The sequence below is a fragment of the Sturnus vulgaris genome, chromosome 7, assembly GCF_052056855.1.
Source record: "Sturnus vulgaris isolate bStuVul1 chromosome 7, bStuVul1.hap1, whole genome shotgun sequence".
Classification (NCBI taxonomy): Eukaryota; Metazoa; Chordata; class Aves; order Passeriformes; family Sturnidae; genus Sturnus; species Sturnus vulgaris.
In genome coordinates, this window is record NC_142249.1 from 16,184,057 (window position 1) to 16,202,800 (window position 18,744).

General features: G+C 36.8%; 1 protein-coding gene across 6 annotated transcripts in view; it reads right to left on the minus strand.

Moving 5' to 3' along the window:
• The window catches only part of PARD3B (par-3 family cell polarity regulator beta), a 398,273-nt gene that overhangs the window by 157,571 nt on the left and 221,958 nt on the right, over positions 1-18,744 (minus strand). For 3 of the 6 annotated variants that reach the window (XM_088167895.1, XM_088167894.1, XM_088167898.1), the window contains 2 exons: positions 11,478-11,498; positions 7,745-7,789 (listed from right to left, as the gene is read on the minus strand). The exons of 1 other annotated variant lie outside the window; for it this stretch is intronic. In XM_088167895.1, coding sequence (XP_088024021.1) covers positions 7,745-7,789; positions 11,478-11,498 — 66 coding nt within the window. The remainder of the gene's footprint in view (positions 1-7,744; positions 7,790-11,477; positions 11,499-18,744) is intronic. 2 more of the 6 variants (XM_014880259.2, XM_088167896.1) reach the window with 1 other exon arrangement.

Here is an 18,744-nt window from a genome sequence, read left to right on the forward strand (position 1 = left end):
ACTGTAGTTTGGATATCTGCCACATCAGGTCTTCTCCTCTGGGAAAAGGCTGTCCTTTCTGTTATGCACTTGAAGTTTACTCACATTTAAAAATAAGGCATTCCTCACACACAGAATCCCTCTTCAGCATCTTTCTTGCTCTAATGCTATGCATTCACAGGAGTACTCTCTAAAGTTGCTACCTGCAGGAACTTTTATTTCATGATTGTCAAATAGAAATATCTTTCTTTAGTCCCCTTTCAGGGCACAAGTTTCCTTCATAGAGAAGTCCAAGTTGTTTAAGACTTTCTTGGTAGATGCACATGCAGTTTTGTTCTTAAAGTGAGAACATGAAAAGGGCTTTGCTGTTGTAGCCAGGGTTGGTTTACTACCCTTTCATAGTACAGAATACTATCATTTTCTGGGTGAGACAGAATGAAATAAATGCTTCTGCTTAACTTGGGCTTTTCAGGCTCATTTGTTCTATGGATCAGCAGCTTTCTGTGATCAGCTGGACTGAAAGAAACCTTACCTAGGGTAGGGTACTTAGTCCCTGTGGTTCTTAAGGAAAACTGTTCTTGCTGTCCAAGCTGCCTGTTCACTCCATCTGGCCCTTACAAAAGCTTTCCCCTGCTTCTTGGCTGCTTTCAAGGACTGCTCAGTCTTCTCTCACTCCTTTGGACAGGACCAGACCCAGGGCACAGCAGCCCAAAGAAAACTAAGAGACAGTCATAGCACATTAAGAGCAAGTAACATCACACAAAAAATACACAATACCAACTTTCACTGGCCATTAAGCAAACCTCTCAGAAACTCACTTTCAGTTTAGTCCTCAGGACAATAAAAGAGACTCAAACTTGCTACCCCATTTCTTTTCTTTCAGCACAAAGACACCTCTGAAGATCCACAAATCTTCTTTGATCCACACTTGCTCCCTCAGATGTGTCTGCCTACCCCCTCCACCTCAGTCAACTTCTTCAGCTTAGGCTGATCCCAGGATCAAAAAATGTCAGTTACAAAATCATTCTTCTCTTCTCCTGAACTTCTTTTTTCTTGCTCCCTTGACTAAACCAGAAGAATACCATTCTTTTTTGTAGAATTATTTTTCTGCTAGGTTAGCTTCCCACAACAGCTCATCATGGAATTATAGGAATAATAATGCTGGCATAGAGAGAAGGAGGGCAGAAACACGTGGCTCGCCCTTTATGAATACAAGGCTATCATAGGATAGCAGGAAAAATATTCAGTCAACATGATATTGTATAAAAGCTCAATTACAGACCCTTGAATTTGCATCTGCACTGCTGTTGGTCTGAATTCAGTTTTGCTCTAGATCCTAAATCCCACACAAGAACATGGAGGGAAACAAGTTTCTCCTGCAAGCTTGTTATTGTTCTCAGCAGATCAGATCTATTCACTTTAATAACTGTAATTCAAAGAAAGATCAACGGGCACTGCTCTGTCGTATCTTAATACAAAGCACACTAAGAGCCACAGAACACAAAGCACTCATAAAATCAAAGTGAGTAAGTGATTTTAGAAAAGATTCTTACATTCTAAGGACAAGACAGCAGGGATGCTCTTGTTCACTTTGGAGAGGTATACTGCCACTTTTTATTCCCTGGTCCTGCCACTGAGAAAGTGGTTTTATTCATGGCACGTAAAACAGTGTTAAAAAATAAAAAAATAAATTAAAATCAAGCCAAGTTTGTAATTTGAATTTAATAAGGATATAGGTTGACATGGTAGATATGGTGATTTAGTAGACAGCTGCCTCACATCCATCCACTTGCTGAGCTTCCCTTCCACTGGCATTCAAGCTTGTCTCTCAAATGGATGGTTCAAGGAGATAATTTCAGTGCTACTCATTTTTGTCTTTCTTGTTTAAATTTTTGGCTGGTGTAGCTCTCTTAACCATCTCACCAGCTAAGCTCTGAGACTGGAATAAAGTAGTAATGGAAACAGGGCAGCTGCAGATAGGAGGCATGGTGCCCAAGACTGCTTTATTCAGCAGCAGCAAGCTTTTAGATCAACATCATAGCATCAAACATCACCCTCAAGTGAGGGATTTTTATCTACAGATGACTTTCTCAGGACCTAACAAAAAACAGGTCACAACAAATCATCATCACACAGCTAATAAAGTCTTACAAAGAAACAAAAAAAAAAAGGGGGGGAAAAAGCTGTCAAAGGAATAGTTACAGCTGGTGAGTTACTGGGAGTATAAAATTATTTTTCTCAAGATAAAAATGAGTTTTTGTTTCCTTCCACAGAGGAGAACCATCTAACTACGTTATCTGAGAGCTGTTTATCAGCCACATAGACCTGGCAGACATGGTGGACTATAAAGACCCCCAGCCTGACATTCAGAAGAGATTTTGACTTACAGACTGCTTTTCACTAAAATTCAACCATACAGTTCGTTCTGTTAATTTAGAATAATGGTTTGAATCACAGAACTGTAAGTGTTTAGCCTTCCTTTTCCTGAGTCAGTGACAAAGCAAACTTCTCATGCATAAATATGCACAATTTTTGTGCAACTGGCAATGTTAATCAAGCCTCCCCATTCCCTCCCAGCTTTAAACAATGAAGATAGTTACAAAAACATATAATATATAACACCACTACACATGTTAAAAAAAAAGTCTGTTTTAAAAGCGTAGCCAGGGATTCAAAGAAAGTTGAACATTTTAATTTTTGGACTAGAAATTGTTTTAAACCCCAACAGTATAACAGATTCAATGTAACATCCTTGACTTTATACTTTGCCAGACACAAATAAAGGAGAAAACACTCACTCCACAAGTGACCTGCAGGAAAAAAAGGAACCTTAATTTTTGCTTCACAGCTGCATGAACTGATACATATTCTCAAATGAGAATTTATTTGTAAGTTCAAAGCAACACTTTGCTTGGAGAATCCTAATCAAAGTTGATGATGATAATATTGATAATAACAGGAACAACAACACTACCACAAGAATATTATCATCAAGGGAAAGATGCCCAAGCGAATGTAACAGGGAAAGAATGAAAAATCTTGCAAAAATATTCCCCGCAATAAAACATCAAACATAACCCACAGCTTAATGATGCAAAACTTTTACAGAGGCACGAGCTACGGGTAATAGAGTGAACTGAAGTATTGTAGAAAGGTGCTTGTATTTTTGTGCCAGTCACACTGAAATGGCACCAAGCATCACGTGGGCTGAATGAAGGGAAAAATCGCATTGCACAGCTTCCAGTGACACCACAGTTTGCTTATATTCAGTATCCAAGCCAAGACACATAGGTCAGGCTACACTGGTGTTGCTGAGCTATACTGCAGACCATGAAGTAGACAAGTCCTCTTCACACTTGCAAGAATGATTGAACCAGCCAAGTATTACACTCTTATCCTCAAAGAGAAAGAAAATGAACTAAAATCAACCTTCTTTTGTCCTCTCAGAAACGCAAAGCAAAGGGTCAGATTCCGTATGATACATGCTTTTAGTTAGTAGCAAGGCCCTTGTTTGGACAGGACTTCATTGCCTATGTCAGGCAGCTCAGCCACTTACATGAGTCTTTTCTACTGTGGACCTAGTTACTATATAAATCCTTATGAACTCAGTACTAAACCCAATGCTCCCTTTGAAAAGCTGAGCTTTAATGACATCTACAGCAGCAAGAAGGCTTATTTAATAAAATTATAAAGCCTGCCATAAGAAGAGGAGAACAGCACTTCCCTATCCACCTCTTCAACATAATTATGTTACCTGCAAATCAAACTTATTATAATGGTACCAGCCTCAAACAAGCCCAGCAGCATGCCCTAAGCTTTCTGTAGTCTTTGCTAAATCCACTATTAACCCCCACCAGACTCCTTGACTAAAAGGAAGCCTCTTGTGCTACAAAACTATGCATAAACCACTGGATTTTTCTGGTGTTCCAATAGCTCATGCTTAGCTTTAACAAAACCTCAGTAAAATGTCCTTAATGTAGAATACATCCTGGCATTAAAGGATGCAGAAATACACCAAGACCTTTAACTAAATTATTCCAAACTACCTCCACTTTCCAGCTGAATTTCAGTTTAACCACAACTCAGTCACCCACACATGAAGCAGTACAGCTGTGATGGCACTCAGGCCCCAGGACAGCCAGCCCTTGCAGGATTTATCTGCACAGCTGCCTCTCCAGGCCTTCTTTCCCAACCCTACCTACGGGCTGAACAGCCACACTGAACTGCATTGGCAGCAAAATTAGCAGTAAGGGGCAGAGCTTGACCAGAGGCATCCTTCCAACCATCCCAATGGGCCTTTTCCTACTCAAGTCCTAACCCTATCTCTTGCCATATGTTGTGGATTAACCACACAGCATTAATTCAAATTCAGCTTGGTAACAGAGCTATCCCCTATCATTCAGCCTTGCTGATACTAAGCCACAGCCCAGTCACGTGTTCCTCACATAGCAGCCAGCAAGAAAATAAGGTCTTATTCATCTTGTCTCAAGACTGTCTTGAAAGACAACCCCAGCCAAAAGCATGGTCTAGTGACATTAAAATAAAAATAGGAAAGCTTTTTTGACCATTTTGCTAATTAATATGTCAGAGCTCATAAAGAAAGACTCATCAGCTTTTCTCCAGCACTGCATCATCTGAAAGAGCTGTGTCAGCAGAGACCTCAGCAGAGAGTCAATACATACTAAAAAGTGTTCTAAGCAGTAAATCAGACCACAAAAAAGAATTTTAGAAAAAAATTAAAATAGCTGCAAAAAATTCAGTACTCAATTTCAGTATTTGATAGAAATCAGGTTATATTTGATATGCAAGTCTTGCCCTTCTTTATAACAGATATTCTCTTAACTGTCATACAACTGCTTTTACAAAAAGCTAGGAGTTTATGAAAAACTAAGCTAAAGCTGCTGATTTTTCATCTTTGTGAATCTTCAAGGATCTTCCCTGCTTTACAACAGAGGCACCACTTGTCTGCTTCTCATTCTCATCATTTGTACTGGCATACCATTGCTGAGCACACAGGAAGGCAGGAAGGTTACAGAGGACAAATTCTTTCCTAGAGGATTCAGAGAAGTTGTCTTACACACACACACACACACACACACACTCATGCACTCTGAAATCTGTTTATTTTCCAGAAAAGGACCGGGAGGCTGCATCAATACAACACTCCAGCGCTTTTGCAGATGGCATTGTGGAAAACATTTTCAGCATTAAGAACACCTGTAAGCATGGCAGGGGTCTTCCATCCAGCAGGATGAAATACAGGCCAGATATGAGAACCCACCACAGGTGGGTTTCTGTGAGGGTCATACACACATATGGAACAAAGCTCCAGCCACCTTTCCACAGAACATGCTTACAAGCTCAGGGTATGTCCAGACATACTTCTAAAAATCAAACCTACTTTTTAAGTAGGGGAGGGGGAAAAGAAAAATTGCTTGTGGGTGCAATATCCAAAGAGACAGATAGGGCTAGAGCTACAGATCCTTCTAATGCCTCAGTCTTATGGAGAATTTTGATAACACTTTTTGAAATTCATGCACGCCTCTAACTCCTGCTGCTCAGTAACATGCAATATGTGAGGGATAAAGTAGCTGTACCAAAAGCTGAGACTAAATGCTTGAAGAGCCACTGCCCCAGAAGAAACAGAAAGGATATTTCCCTAGAGAGAATTAGTCAGCTGTGTATTTTAAAGAACAAGTCATGTTGAAGGAGAGATAGGATAATTGCATTGATTGTTAGTACGTGATAATTAATTCTGTAGAGAAATACGTTTAGTCTCCTGAAATCTAGAATAGGATGGAAACTCGTCATTTTGTAATGAGAAAATAACTGTGTTTTGCTTGCAGCACAAGAAGCTGCAAAGTCTCCCTTTTAACATTCTTAAAGTACCTACAGGAAGGCAGCACAATGAATGATGTTAAAACAGAAGTTCTGTGGTAGGACTGAACACCAGGCAATTGCACATATGACAGAATTCCAGAAAGCCTAGAGAAAAAGAACACCATGTTCTTGAAGAGACCTTTAAATTAAATATTTGAATGGAAAAATGTGGAAACCAAAATTGCAGCTGGATTTCTCTTTATGAAGCATAGAGAGCAGGAGAAATGTTTTTCAATGGTATTCGAACAGTATTTAAAGTGGATAGGACCAATAAAAATAATTTACACACCGTCTCAGAAGTTAGTTAGATTCTTTTATTCTTAAAGGGAAAAAAAAGAAACAACTTGAGGAATCTTTGTATCAGTTCCTTGGGTGATCTGTTGGCCACTGATTTTAGTTTATGAAAAAAAGATCTTAGGTGTATGTAAGAGATCTGTGAGGAATAAGTAAAGGAAACAAGTCAAAGTTCAGTAAACATAGATCCACATGTTCATATAAAATTTGTAGGTGTCTTCAAACAGAAAACTTTTCAAAGTCAGTTTTCAAGAATCTGCAGAAGTGTGCAGAAGAAAGATCAAATGCTACTAAAAATTATATTATAAAGCTTAATGTACCTAAAACAATTGACTACTGAGGAGTTATAATCTTACCCCTCCAATATTCTTTGATAGCAGTGAATTCCATTGATCTTTGGTAAACTGCACGATGTTGCAGTGTTTGTAGTAATTTTTCTGAACAGGTAAAAGCCCAAGAGCAACACCCTCAGCTTCTTCAAGTTGACAAGACCATTTCTTTGAAGCTTTCACATTCCCAAAAGAGAAAGTTGAAAGAATTTTTTTTCTTCCCAGGAGTGATAATATTACAAGACATATGAACTATTCCCTGATTCAGAAAGAGAATCCAAGAACTTTACAGACTTAGGAAAGATGCCAAAAAAATTTTAAAAGAATTTGTCTACTAAGTTCAGGAAAAGGTCTTCAGATAAGGAAAATCCACACCAGAGAACTAAAGGAGGACACCCAGTTGTACAGAGAAAGAATACCATAAACAATCGGGAATCTCATAGCTGACCTTTTACTTGAATTTAGCTTCTTAGACCTATCAATGGAGTTGGAAAGGGCAACGTACAATGTGCTACAAAGAGGCAGTCTGAAACTTCAGGATTTTCTAACATCAGAAGACACTGCTGAATAACTCAAGTTTTCTAGGAAGTTTAAGGTTTCTCATGTCAGCTTACCCACGGCTCGTGAAAAATTACAATCTTACGTGACACTGCCTTGGAAGTTTTTTTAATACAACAGCTGCAAGTTGTACAATGCCATGGCATTGTTGGCAGAACTTATGTATGCAGGTACAGTAATTGCAGCACTCTAGATTAATGTTTTTTATTATTATCACCTGAAGAGTTTAAGAAAAACCAAAATATTTCTCCTGCACAAGCACAATGAAAGGAAAAGCTGTAACACTTTTTTTTTACTCTGTAAAATTTTTTAGTGTTGTCTTCACTATTCCTGGTAATGGAAGCGTAACTCAGAGCAAGAAGAAAAAGCAAATAAATACTTGTATTTCTCAGTGTGTATTGTTTAAGTCTCTACACTCCATAAGAATGCACTTCCACTTATCTGAAAGTGCATTTTCTTCAATTTACAACACCTGTACTGAAAAATAAAATTACAGCTCTTCCTGAGAATGACTTGGCTACATACACTGCCTGGCTAAGAGCAACCCTTAATTCATCATCATTCAACTTGGAGTCAGTGCTTACAAAGCAATGCCTCAATTTGCAAGTGTCTTCATCACCACAGTTTCTGGAAGCTAATTTCATTTACTGCCCACACAACTTTCAAGTTGCTGATTTTTTCTCCAAAATGGGAGGACAGCTTACCCGATTTGTGTCCGGCCAACAAACCAACTTTGCTTTCATCTGCCACTGGAGAAATAAAAGAAAAGACACAAAGATCAGAAACTTATTTAAATTCACAAGCCTTTGAAACTCTGTCAAATTATTTCAGACACAGCATCCTGAATCCTTAAAATACAATAATCTAAAAAAAGGCCTTTCTTTGCCTAATCCACATGGGGTGCTTCAAAGTCCAAATATCTGAATCAAAGCCCTCTGAAACCAATAAAAGGTCTACCAGCAGTCCTCGTGGGTTACAGATCAGGACCTCAGAACTTACACACTCAAAAATGAGTTGTCAGAAGAGCAATTGCACTTGTAAATAACTCATCTTGCCTGACAAATCATAGGGCATAGGAGAGTTGTAACATTTTCAGATCAAAGACGTCAATTGTAAAAAGAATCCAGATGTGGAAACCTTCCCATCTGCAAGACATCTCACTGACTCATGGGACCTCTGCAGATAATAAGGTCTCCCAAACCCTGATCTTTTAAAGGCTTAAGCATTTTTTGTATGTTATATTTTATTTTGTCTATAAATTGCAACTTTGTAGTCTTTCACAACATCTTATAAAGAAAGATGTTTGCAGTAGCAATAGTTTGCAGACAGTAGTGGAGGAGCAAATTTTGAATGTAACAGGAATTGAAAGTTCTGTTCAGTAACTTCAGTTTATCATCACATATCTGAAGAAACTAATTAAAATACTCTCCTGGAGGGCTGAGGGGAAGAACCAATCACTATTTCTTAAAATGAATTCTATGCAAAGAAACAGTGGTAAATGTAATGTTAAGGATGATAAAACAAGAACAGGAAATGAATGTTAGGGCTAAAAGCTTATCCTTCAACTCTGCCTGCCCAAGCATCCCTTATAACTTGCCTTAGAACATAATCTCTTTATATGATAAAGTAAATTGTCAAGTCATACCAAAAATTCCATAAATGCAAACGTACACAAGCTCTGTATAGTGGTCACTACAGAAAGTTTACATAGGGGTTTATCTGCCATGATACCAGAACGTGCTGTTTTCTACTTAGGCAGTACAGTAGTTACTGACTTTTAGAAGTTACTACTGGGAAAATAATAATAGTAAATATTTTCTTATATTGCCTCCCCACTTCACGTTTAGGGAAGCTTTTATCCTCAAAAATCAACATCACATTCTGGACTGGGATTCACAACTGGACTCATAGTGTAGGGTTTTAATGGGATGTAGGTGCTAACAAAGGAAGACTATTTCTGTTTGCAGCATTATGTAGAGATTCTGCTAAACAAAATGGCAATGAGACTAGTCAAAATTAGAAGTGCAACCAAAACTCAAGGAAGTTCTGCACTCCTAGATGTATTAATGTTTTTTAGTTCCTGGAAATGATAACTATAGAACTCCTTGCTATGCAGCTTGATCCTATAGTGCAAAATGACTGGACAAGGATTTAGTATAAGGATAGTTCAAACTCCTTTTCCTGTTCCCTACCCCCAAATATCTCTCCAAGCAAAACAAATGTGGAAAACTTTGGTCCTAAAGGTCAGTGTTTTGACAAGTTATGATTGTGTGAAAACAAGGGATTATAATGGAAACTGATTCACAACCTTAATTATAGCAGTCACTAGTGGCAACCAGCATAATGTATGATAATTACGTAAAGCCGATAATGTTACAGTACATAGGAACTTTAAAAAAAAAGATAAAACCCAAGGTTCACAGTATTTTTTTAAAGCTATGCTGATGACTTGGTTTGCCTGAAACTAAGTTTTACATTATTAAAAGGGATAAATCCATTTAAGTTAATCATACTTTACACACTAGCTTCACACACAAAAATTAGATTTTAATACTGGAGGGAAAAAAGGAAGAATAAAATGATTAAAAAATGAAAAATAATCTTACCAAAATACAAGGTTAGCATTATGAGCTTAAACACATACATGCACAAAACCTGGGAAATGCAAATATTAAAGTTCTATATCAAAGTTTGAGCAAAATACGTGCTCACATCCAAAGGGTAGTTTTCATTTCATGGGTTATTACTTCTAGGCTGGCCATCTTTCATTAGACTGAACAGAAGTAGCCCAGAAAAACCCATTGGATAAGAATCCCATTCCTTCCCTTGTTTCCAGGGGAAACAAGGAGAAGAAACAGGAAAAAAAACAAAAACAAAAAACAACAAACCAAACCCAAAACCAGAAAGTCTTACTGAAGATAAATACTTTGTATGCCAGGGTTGAAAACTTTGTAACTAAAGATTTCATTTGGGAAGTACATGGGACATCCTGTTCCACAAAATACCATTTGGAAACACTTCTTTACACGTTGTTCAAAATTGATACAAACCTTCAGTTATGACAAAAAAAGCCATTCTCTAGTTCTTGGCCTTTGAAAAAAAGGCAAGAACTAAGACGAAATGTTTTTCCTAGGATTCTACTAGTTTTTGGCCTCTGTAGAAAATCATCTGATTTTAAACAAGGAAAAAATACCATCTACTCCTAAAACTCAAGTAAAAAGAGTTCTAATGATTTTCATATTGCAACATCAAAAAGTAATTACTTTGCAAATAAATGAAACACTTCAGCTCAAGAAGATCACACTTGGGAATGCACAAGTAACTATTTTTTCTGAAGACACTAGAATTACTGTATATTCTTGAGCTAGAATTATTAAATGCATCTCAAAAAAATTTGAAATCACCTAATTTGGGGACTCCAAAGAAAAAACTTAAACAAAAATCTGGGAAGTATTCATACATGAGAATAAATAAATTCACAAACAAGAAGATATTTCTCCTTAACATGTGAATCAAATACTTCACATTTTGAAATGTCCCTAGAACCCCAGGGATTTGTTAATTCATGAAGTTCTTAATGTTTGTCTGTAGAAATTATGCCAGCTCTTTTTAAGTAACATCTATTATTTAGGAACCACATTTTCACTACACAAACCAGTTATGCACTCACTGTCAGTACTCAAAGTAATTGCTGAAACAAAAGATGAAAGAAGTTTTACAACTACTTAACAAAAACATGGGGGCATTTGGGGGCCTAGCAAGACCACAGATTATGAAAGATGCAATATTACTAAACCAAACAGATCTGCCCAGCTGATAGCAAACAACTAATACTTTTATTTAAACTATGCCAACGACCTCTACAGAGGGTAAGAAATCCCATCTCATTACACCATGAATGATCAGAGTTTTTTAGTATTTCCTATGCTAATACTCTGGAGTGCTGTTTTTCCTCAAGAAAATAAATATTATTGTTTAGCAACAGTAAAAGCACCCAATAGGCCTTTGTGTCCTTCCACATAAATGTTTTGACTGCCACTTCTGTGCCCTGCTCAAGGTAGCCAAGGCAGCCATTTCATTTGAATTGCATGATTTCCAATAGTTTAGTACACAACAACCTTCTGTACTTCTCAAAGTTTGTGTCAAATCCAGTCCAGGCTTACATGTAGGCCAACAATCCAGCTCCAAACAGTGGTTTAGAGAAGCACAAATCAATGCTGCTGCCAACTGTCATAACCAATTTCCCTCCTTCTGCCCACTTCAGTTGCTGAACCACTGCATTATTTTTCCTCAAACCAAAGATACACGGTGCTGATATTCAACTTAAGTGATTCTTTTGTGAAGGATCAGTTTTGCATATTGACTAAGAGCAACTAAAAAAAACCTTCTAAACATATGAAAGTCATGTGTGTTTCTCCTGGACAAACTGACACGTACCTTTGAAGACCAGCTGCAGTTCTGTGCTCAGAAAAGAAGCAAAAAAGGATTAAAATTACAATTTATGAGGAATAATAATAATATAAGACACTGAAACACAAAAGAATTTCCTAGAAAACAAATTCCCTAACAAATACCTTTGTTAGTTAATAGAAATAAAAATATAAATTTCTTATTGTACATGAATCAATTCACAAGGGCTGTATTCCCAAACTGCATATATAAACGATGCTTCCACACTTCTCAGAATCCCTCAGTTTCTATGGGATAAACATATGATAAGAAAGCAAAGCCTCAAATGGGTCACTGTTTTTTCCTGGTGAACTGTATCCTTACTCAGTCCTTTCATCATAATGAAGACAGTGCATCATCAATTAGTTTCAGTCAGTGATAGTGCCAAGGACATAATTCTCCTGACGGTTTTATTTTCTGGGTGAAGCGTTTCCCCATCTAGGAGTGGCATAAATCACTTGGAGAAATGGTGTCACTTGTTGTCTCACAACCACTACTTAAAAATTCTGCCTCCTGAAGTGCTACATACAAAGACAACAGGCTAAAATCTACAGTAGCAACAAAATGTGTGTATCAGGAAGGGTGAACTTGCACTGGCTTAAAATATTTTCATTCAGTAATTCCCTCTCCTCACCTTTTTTCCACATAAGGGCATTTGTTCTCAGGTGACCTAGATATCCACCACCTACTCACTCTTGAAGGTTTAGGAGTCCTTAATAGATTTCTGCTCACTTCAGTGTTGAAAAGCACAGAGACTACTACACAGCTTGCACAAGGGCCAAGGAAGAAGTATACTCATGAAGTAGGAAATAAAAAAGAAAGGTAAACCTTTTCCAAAATGGCGTCTAACACAACATTTGGGATGCCCTGTTAAGCACATTCAAAGACAGGAATAAATCACATCCAAACCATGATTCTGGATTCTTTTTCTTTCCTGTACAGAGTTTTCTCTAATTAGATTTTCCAGAACAATTTTGTTAGAAGTGATTTAATACTTCGGTTCAATTGTATTCAGAGAAGATCCCCAAGGGATACATCTTGTGTGTCAGCACATGAGAATGAAAATGCTTAAGTTTGCATTTGCTATTACTACTACTTGTTGAAGAACCAGCAGCACAGTTGAGTCTGTCCACTGGGCACATTTAGCTTTAAATGGAAGTTTTTTCTCCTGGAAGAAAAAAACATTGTTTTACAATTTCCCAGACGGCATGATACAAATTTCTTTACTTTCTTGTAGCGCCATAACTACTCGTTCTTGAAGGGTTACACTGTTAATTGAGGCCATCACGGCTTCTTTTACACTTTTGTTGTCTTTTCTAATCCTCTGTCACCTCTGTTCCAGAGAAACCATACTAGGCTAAAACTCCCCCGCTGCACGTCTTCCACATGTCATTAACACTTCTTCCAAATTCCTAGGGTTAAACTACAAGTTCCTAATGTAATCTGTCATTCACTGATTGAAAACATTGATAAGGAACAGATTTAAGACAAAGTTTAGACAACATATTTGAATCAGTATTCTTAAAAGTTACTTCATTATCATCTTTACTTTCTTTCTTATAGTAGCTATATATTAACTTAATTGCTATTTTCTCCCCCTAGCACTTTAATAATCTAACTGCATTAACAGATCCACTTAAACTTACACTAAAGCAGCTTAAAAAAATATCACCTCCAGAATGTGTTACCACATTCTCAGTTGTGTCACCACCACAACTTGTACAATGCTCTCAGTCTGCTCCACAACAAACTTCCTTGAGTACTAGACAATTTCTACAAAACCAGTCCAAGCAGCTGATATTCTCTTGTGCCACAACTCACTGTCCCCTCAACTGCACTGATCTGGTGTAAAACTGAGTAACAAAATTAGCCTTGTTAAAAGCCTCTCTTTTCATACAGAAAAAATCTAATTTCAGATTCATTTCCATTAAGTTAGCAGTGTCCCTATCACTTAAGAAACGATTTTGTTTCGTTGCTAACTTGCGGATCTTACAAACAGAAATTTGAAAGCCATTTAAACGACAAAAATGGCATTGTGTTCATTTCTAAAAATTGATTCTGCAGAGAGCCTCAGAAAACATACATCTAATCTGACAGTACTAGAAAGCTACTCATGACATAAATTAGAATAATGTCAAAACCTCTTTTGGCCCTTGATACCAAAGATAATCACAGCCATAAGTGATATAGTTTTTCCTTAACCCATAACATTTTTGGTTTTGAAAAGTCTTTCTCTTCCAAAAATGATTTTTAAATTACTGTTAGAAGCCAGTAACATTGAAAAGACTCTTAGAATTCTGATCCATCTTCTCCATTTCCTCATTAGTGCTCTAACAAACCTAACTAGCTCCTAAATGCAGTTCTGAAATTGGTTTCAAGTCAAAGCAAACAAATAAATGTATTCTATACATACAACATGGTTAACCAAACAATGACTTTAAAATACCAAATTACTTTGTGTCCCACTAATACCCTAACTCTCACTAGGGACCTCCCAAATGTATTCTTTTAATTGTATCTGAATCCAAACATTGCTTAAAAGACCGATCTTCATTAGCTCTGTCTGGTCCTCATTTGCCTATGTTTTGAGATATTTATTTTAGTTTACAGAAATTACACTCAGAGTAACAATAATCTGCTTCAGAGCAAACCATGAAGCAGCTAATAGCATCTTGATTGCATTTTCCACATCCTTCTGGATATGGGACACGGGTTTCCCTTTGTTTTGAGGCATTTTAAAAGCATGAACTGTAATTGAATGCACCCCTTCACTAACAAAGAAATTAACATTCAGTTAAATACTGGCTTCCTTGCAGAATACTCCATACCTTATACCTTGCACATTTACTTGCTAATTGTTCCTAAATAAGTAAGTTGGCCAATATTTTAATAAATATGCCCCAAGGTTAAGGGACTCCAAGTATGTCTAATGATGTTTCAGCAAACAATATTTCACTCACATTTAAAATCAAGTAAAGGACATATCCATTTCTTCAGGCTATAGAGCTTAATCAGTTAAAATTTATGGAGTTTTGCCTTTGATGGGGAAAAGAAGAGGGAATTAAGCATTACCTTGGGATAGTGGTCATGGGTTATTATACCAACATCCTCAAATATAAATCTACACAGTACTTCACCTGAATTGATACACAACAAAATTGCTATATATTCATATGATTCAATTTCATGTTGCTTCAAGTTAAAACAAGCCACACTTTCATGTGTTTGAATACAATTCTCATGGCTGTAGTTTTTACAGTACATTTATGCACAGCTTAAATCACTCCCCTGCATAAAGATTTATGGAAAGTAAGGGCGCTGGAGATAGATAATAAGACACTTTCTTTCCTTTTGTTTCCATAGAGCACACTGATTTACACATTCTAATGCAACATTAAAAAATAATTTCACATTATTATAAAAATTACCTTTTTAATATAGTTAAAAGAACAAACACAATTGAAAATGGATTCTGACAAAATATTATATAGAAATTCTTCTCTAGAGAACTGTGTAATGTAAGGGAAAATATGTGTGTATAGAAGGCTGTTAAAAGAAAGGGAAAATCATCCTTCCAATGACTTATTTAGAAGCCATTGATTTCTTAATTTTCCATCAGTTGTTAGGTTCCAAAAAAAGTGTTCCAGTTCAGCGTGAAGGGAAAACACAACATTTATTTCCACCATTTAAAAAATATTTTGTTTTGCTTATTTTTAACACTATGCTCTAAAGACAAGTCCAAGCTTTGCCTGCAGTGTGACTCCGGTCAACACAAAGTCAGACTTTGGCTCTGCATAAATTCTTGAAGTCACAGTTATAAGGGGGAATCTTTGCTTTGCTAACACATGGATGACCACGGCTGAAGGGAAAAAAAAAAAAAAAAAGCAACTGAGAGGATGTGTCAGGTGCCAGGATCAGCAGAAGAAAACAGGGGGACGTGTTCTTTTTATCATCACCAGTTTAAAATAAAAGTAGGCAAGGCAAAGAAATATCTACCCTAAGACACAGGATATGGACTCTGCCAGTGATCCAGAAAGTGCTGTCATTATCTCAACATAGGAGCAGGGAAGAACATTAAGACTTATAGCTGACATGGAACTAATCTGTAGCCTATCACTCAGAATGAAGCTGTAAATTTTAAGAAGCATTTGATCACTGTGGAAATGATGGATGCTAAAACAGGGAACTGTCACCCTACCCCCATACACTCTGCACAAGGACATCTGTACAGATGAGGTAAGTTCTGCTCAATCTGCAAAACCAAAAAAATTATCATTACAACTATATGTGTTTTTTTCTGTTTTTTTTTTTAAATTTCTACAATAGCAGAATAACATATGCCACTGATTTTTATTTTATTTTTTAAAGTAGGTTCGAGCAAAAACTAATTCATCTGGAAAGAAACTGAGTTCTTGAAATACACCAGCTTCAGGCAATGCTACTTTTGGGTTCATGCTATCTATGAATTCGGCAGTTAAGACTTGTGCCAGTCCATAGGACTCATGGCATGACAGCCTAAACAAGCAGGTGGCAGAGGTTCACACCCTCTGCTCCTGTCCAGCTGCCCAGCCAACAGTCCTGACATGCACAAAGTGTCAATAAACTCAACTCCAGCTGCCCCACTAACAAGTAACCTACAGCTGGATGTGCCAAGTTCCTTTCACTGCAGTGTTTGCTCTGGAGAGTGACAACAACAAATTGGTGCACCATGTTAGCAGTGCTGAACACTTTTTCATCACCCATGCTTATTACCTCATATTATTCACTCAGGATATTAATTTATAGCAATTACTATTTTGTAAATAGCTATGACTGGAAAGCAGATTAAGCACTCAAAGGTTTCTGGGCCTAAATAAATATATAAAACTGAAAAGATAAACAACAATGTTAAATGAGTTTCCATTGTGAACCTGTGTAATTATAGACTAGTCTCTACATAACAGATTTTCCTCTTGTGCACACTTCAGCCCTCAAAGCCATGAAGACCCTTAGTATACAATTTCACATTTAGCTCCTTAATTTAATGAATTTATTATTTTCACATAAGGTTCACAATCCATGGTAATATTTGGATTTTTTTCTGTTTAAAATGTAAATCACCTTTCAATGATCCTTTGGATGGTGATGTCATTTAGCAATCCCAACCTTTGTAACCTTGTAATTTGGCAATGGGTGCATTATACACATTTCAAGGTGAAGCAGAATGTTTCTTAAGTGAGTAGCAGTACAGATTTCACATTTATGCCCTGTATTAGATCAATTCTGCTGTCTGCTGAATTTGTGATTGTCATTCTGGGTCTCTAGACTCAATCTCTGAGTGATTTCACAGATCTATGGCAACACATGATTCAGAAACAACTTGGTTTAAAAAAAAAGAAACTGCATCCCAATCACATGTCCTAAGGTCTCAGAGCTCTCCTCCTGGACTTCAGTTCTGTGTTTTTTTTCTGTTCATCCTGTCAGGTTTATTCTTAAGGGGAATGGCAGAACTTGAGAACAAAAGAAAAGTGGTAAGTGGACAGCATCCCATGACTACTGGAAAAATAGGGCCTAGAGATTTTCCTTTCTTTTCAGAGAAAGGACATCTCCCCTTTGTTACCAAATTTGCTGGAAGATGACTTCCATCTTCCCTTTCTTTTTCAGCAGTGCACTGAAATCAGTAATTGGTACACAGCTGTATGCTGGGGTGAGAAGTTACTAATGGTCAGGACTGCAGTTAAGTAAGAAGCAAGCAAAAAAAAAAACCCTAAGAAACAACTTTGCTTTCCCAAAAATCCATCCTGGAATGTGTACTATATGAATGCTCTATTTGGAAGCACATTTTTATATACTAAACTACTGGGATTTTATTTGCATTTGAAGCACTTTATATTGCAGTTACTTCACTTGAGATTTTCATGTTTCTGCTCCGTTTCCTTTTGCAGACAGTAGCTTCTGCTTAAAGTCTTTCAAAAGGTGGAAAGCCAAGCATGGTACTTCACTGCCTGCTAGAGAATGACTGTAAAAGGACTCTCATCACTGTAAAAGGTAGCTTCCATCTTCCTCAGTTTCATTATTTGCCAAGCTATGTGCAAGGAATTTTACTTCATCTATTGTTATTTTTAAAACAATATGGTGCAGATCTTCCATAGTCTCTCCAGCTCCTTACATGAATGTCTCAAGTAGATTTACCTTCACATATCAAATCAGGCTGGTTATTACCCTTTTTATTTTTTACTTTTATAACAAAAGAGGACTTGTCAACAGCTATCTTCTACAGGCAACAATTCATGAACACTCTAATAAAAGATAACATTTGTATCAAATTTTTGTTTTATTTTTGCATACAATTTTATTTTAGTTTTTAGCCACCATGATTTAGTGACTCATGTATATACCCAAAGGATTGCTTCTGGGTGTCAGGAGCAGATTGTGTGTAGAATTTGAAGCATGAGTTAGTTACCTGACAGTTCAGAATATGCTCTCACACTCTCATTGCCTAATTTTACACTAGTGCTCATGAGCATTCTTTTCTGGGATTTCTGTGGGAGCTGAAAGCAAGCTTTCCTAATAGAAGGCTCAGTAAAGTTGAACATTCATTTTTCTATGAGACTACATACAATTTATGTTTTGACTCAAGTCTGTAAACTCAATTATTTTTTGAGGAGCAGTTGTATTCTTTAAAAAATATCTAATCCATTACTCTTCATCAAAACAGTGGAACAGAAGAGCAAATGACTTCTTTTGCCTGGTCATGCAGTAGTGTTACACTTCTGCCTTAAGACCTTTCTTCAATTAATTCATATCCATTCTTGTGCATTTCATGCATTTATAACTGTCTGGCTTTCCTTACATGCCATTGGAGAAGTACACACATTTAATGTTACATCAAAATACCCTGTTAAAATGACAATAAAAATCAACAATACAAAACCTAAGACCAGTCTGGAACATTTTGTAGAAAAAAACCCTGAAAGGTAACAAAAAGCTACCTTGAAACTACATATGAAATGAATCACTTTCTATTAATGGTGTACCAAATCTGATCCAACAAAGCACACACATCTACTATTAAAGATACTCCAATGGTAATCCTCAAAGTTTCTCCATTAACATTGGAATTCGGAAAAAAAAACCAAAAACCAAAAAACCAACCAACAGATAAAAGTGAGTGTGGCAAAGAAGAATTAAAAGGAAAAAGAAAACCTTACTTGGGTTTCTTTGAGACTTAAGCTTTCTTGAACCCTCAATTAAAACATGACTTTGTTTTCAGCTG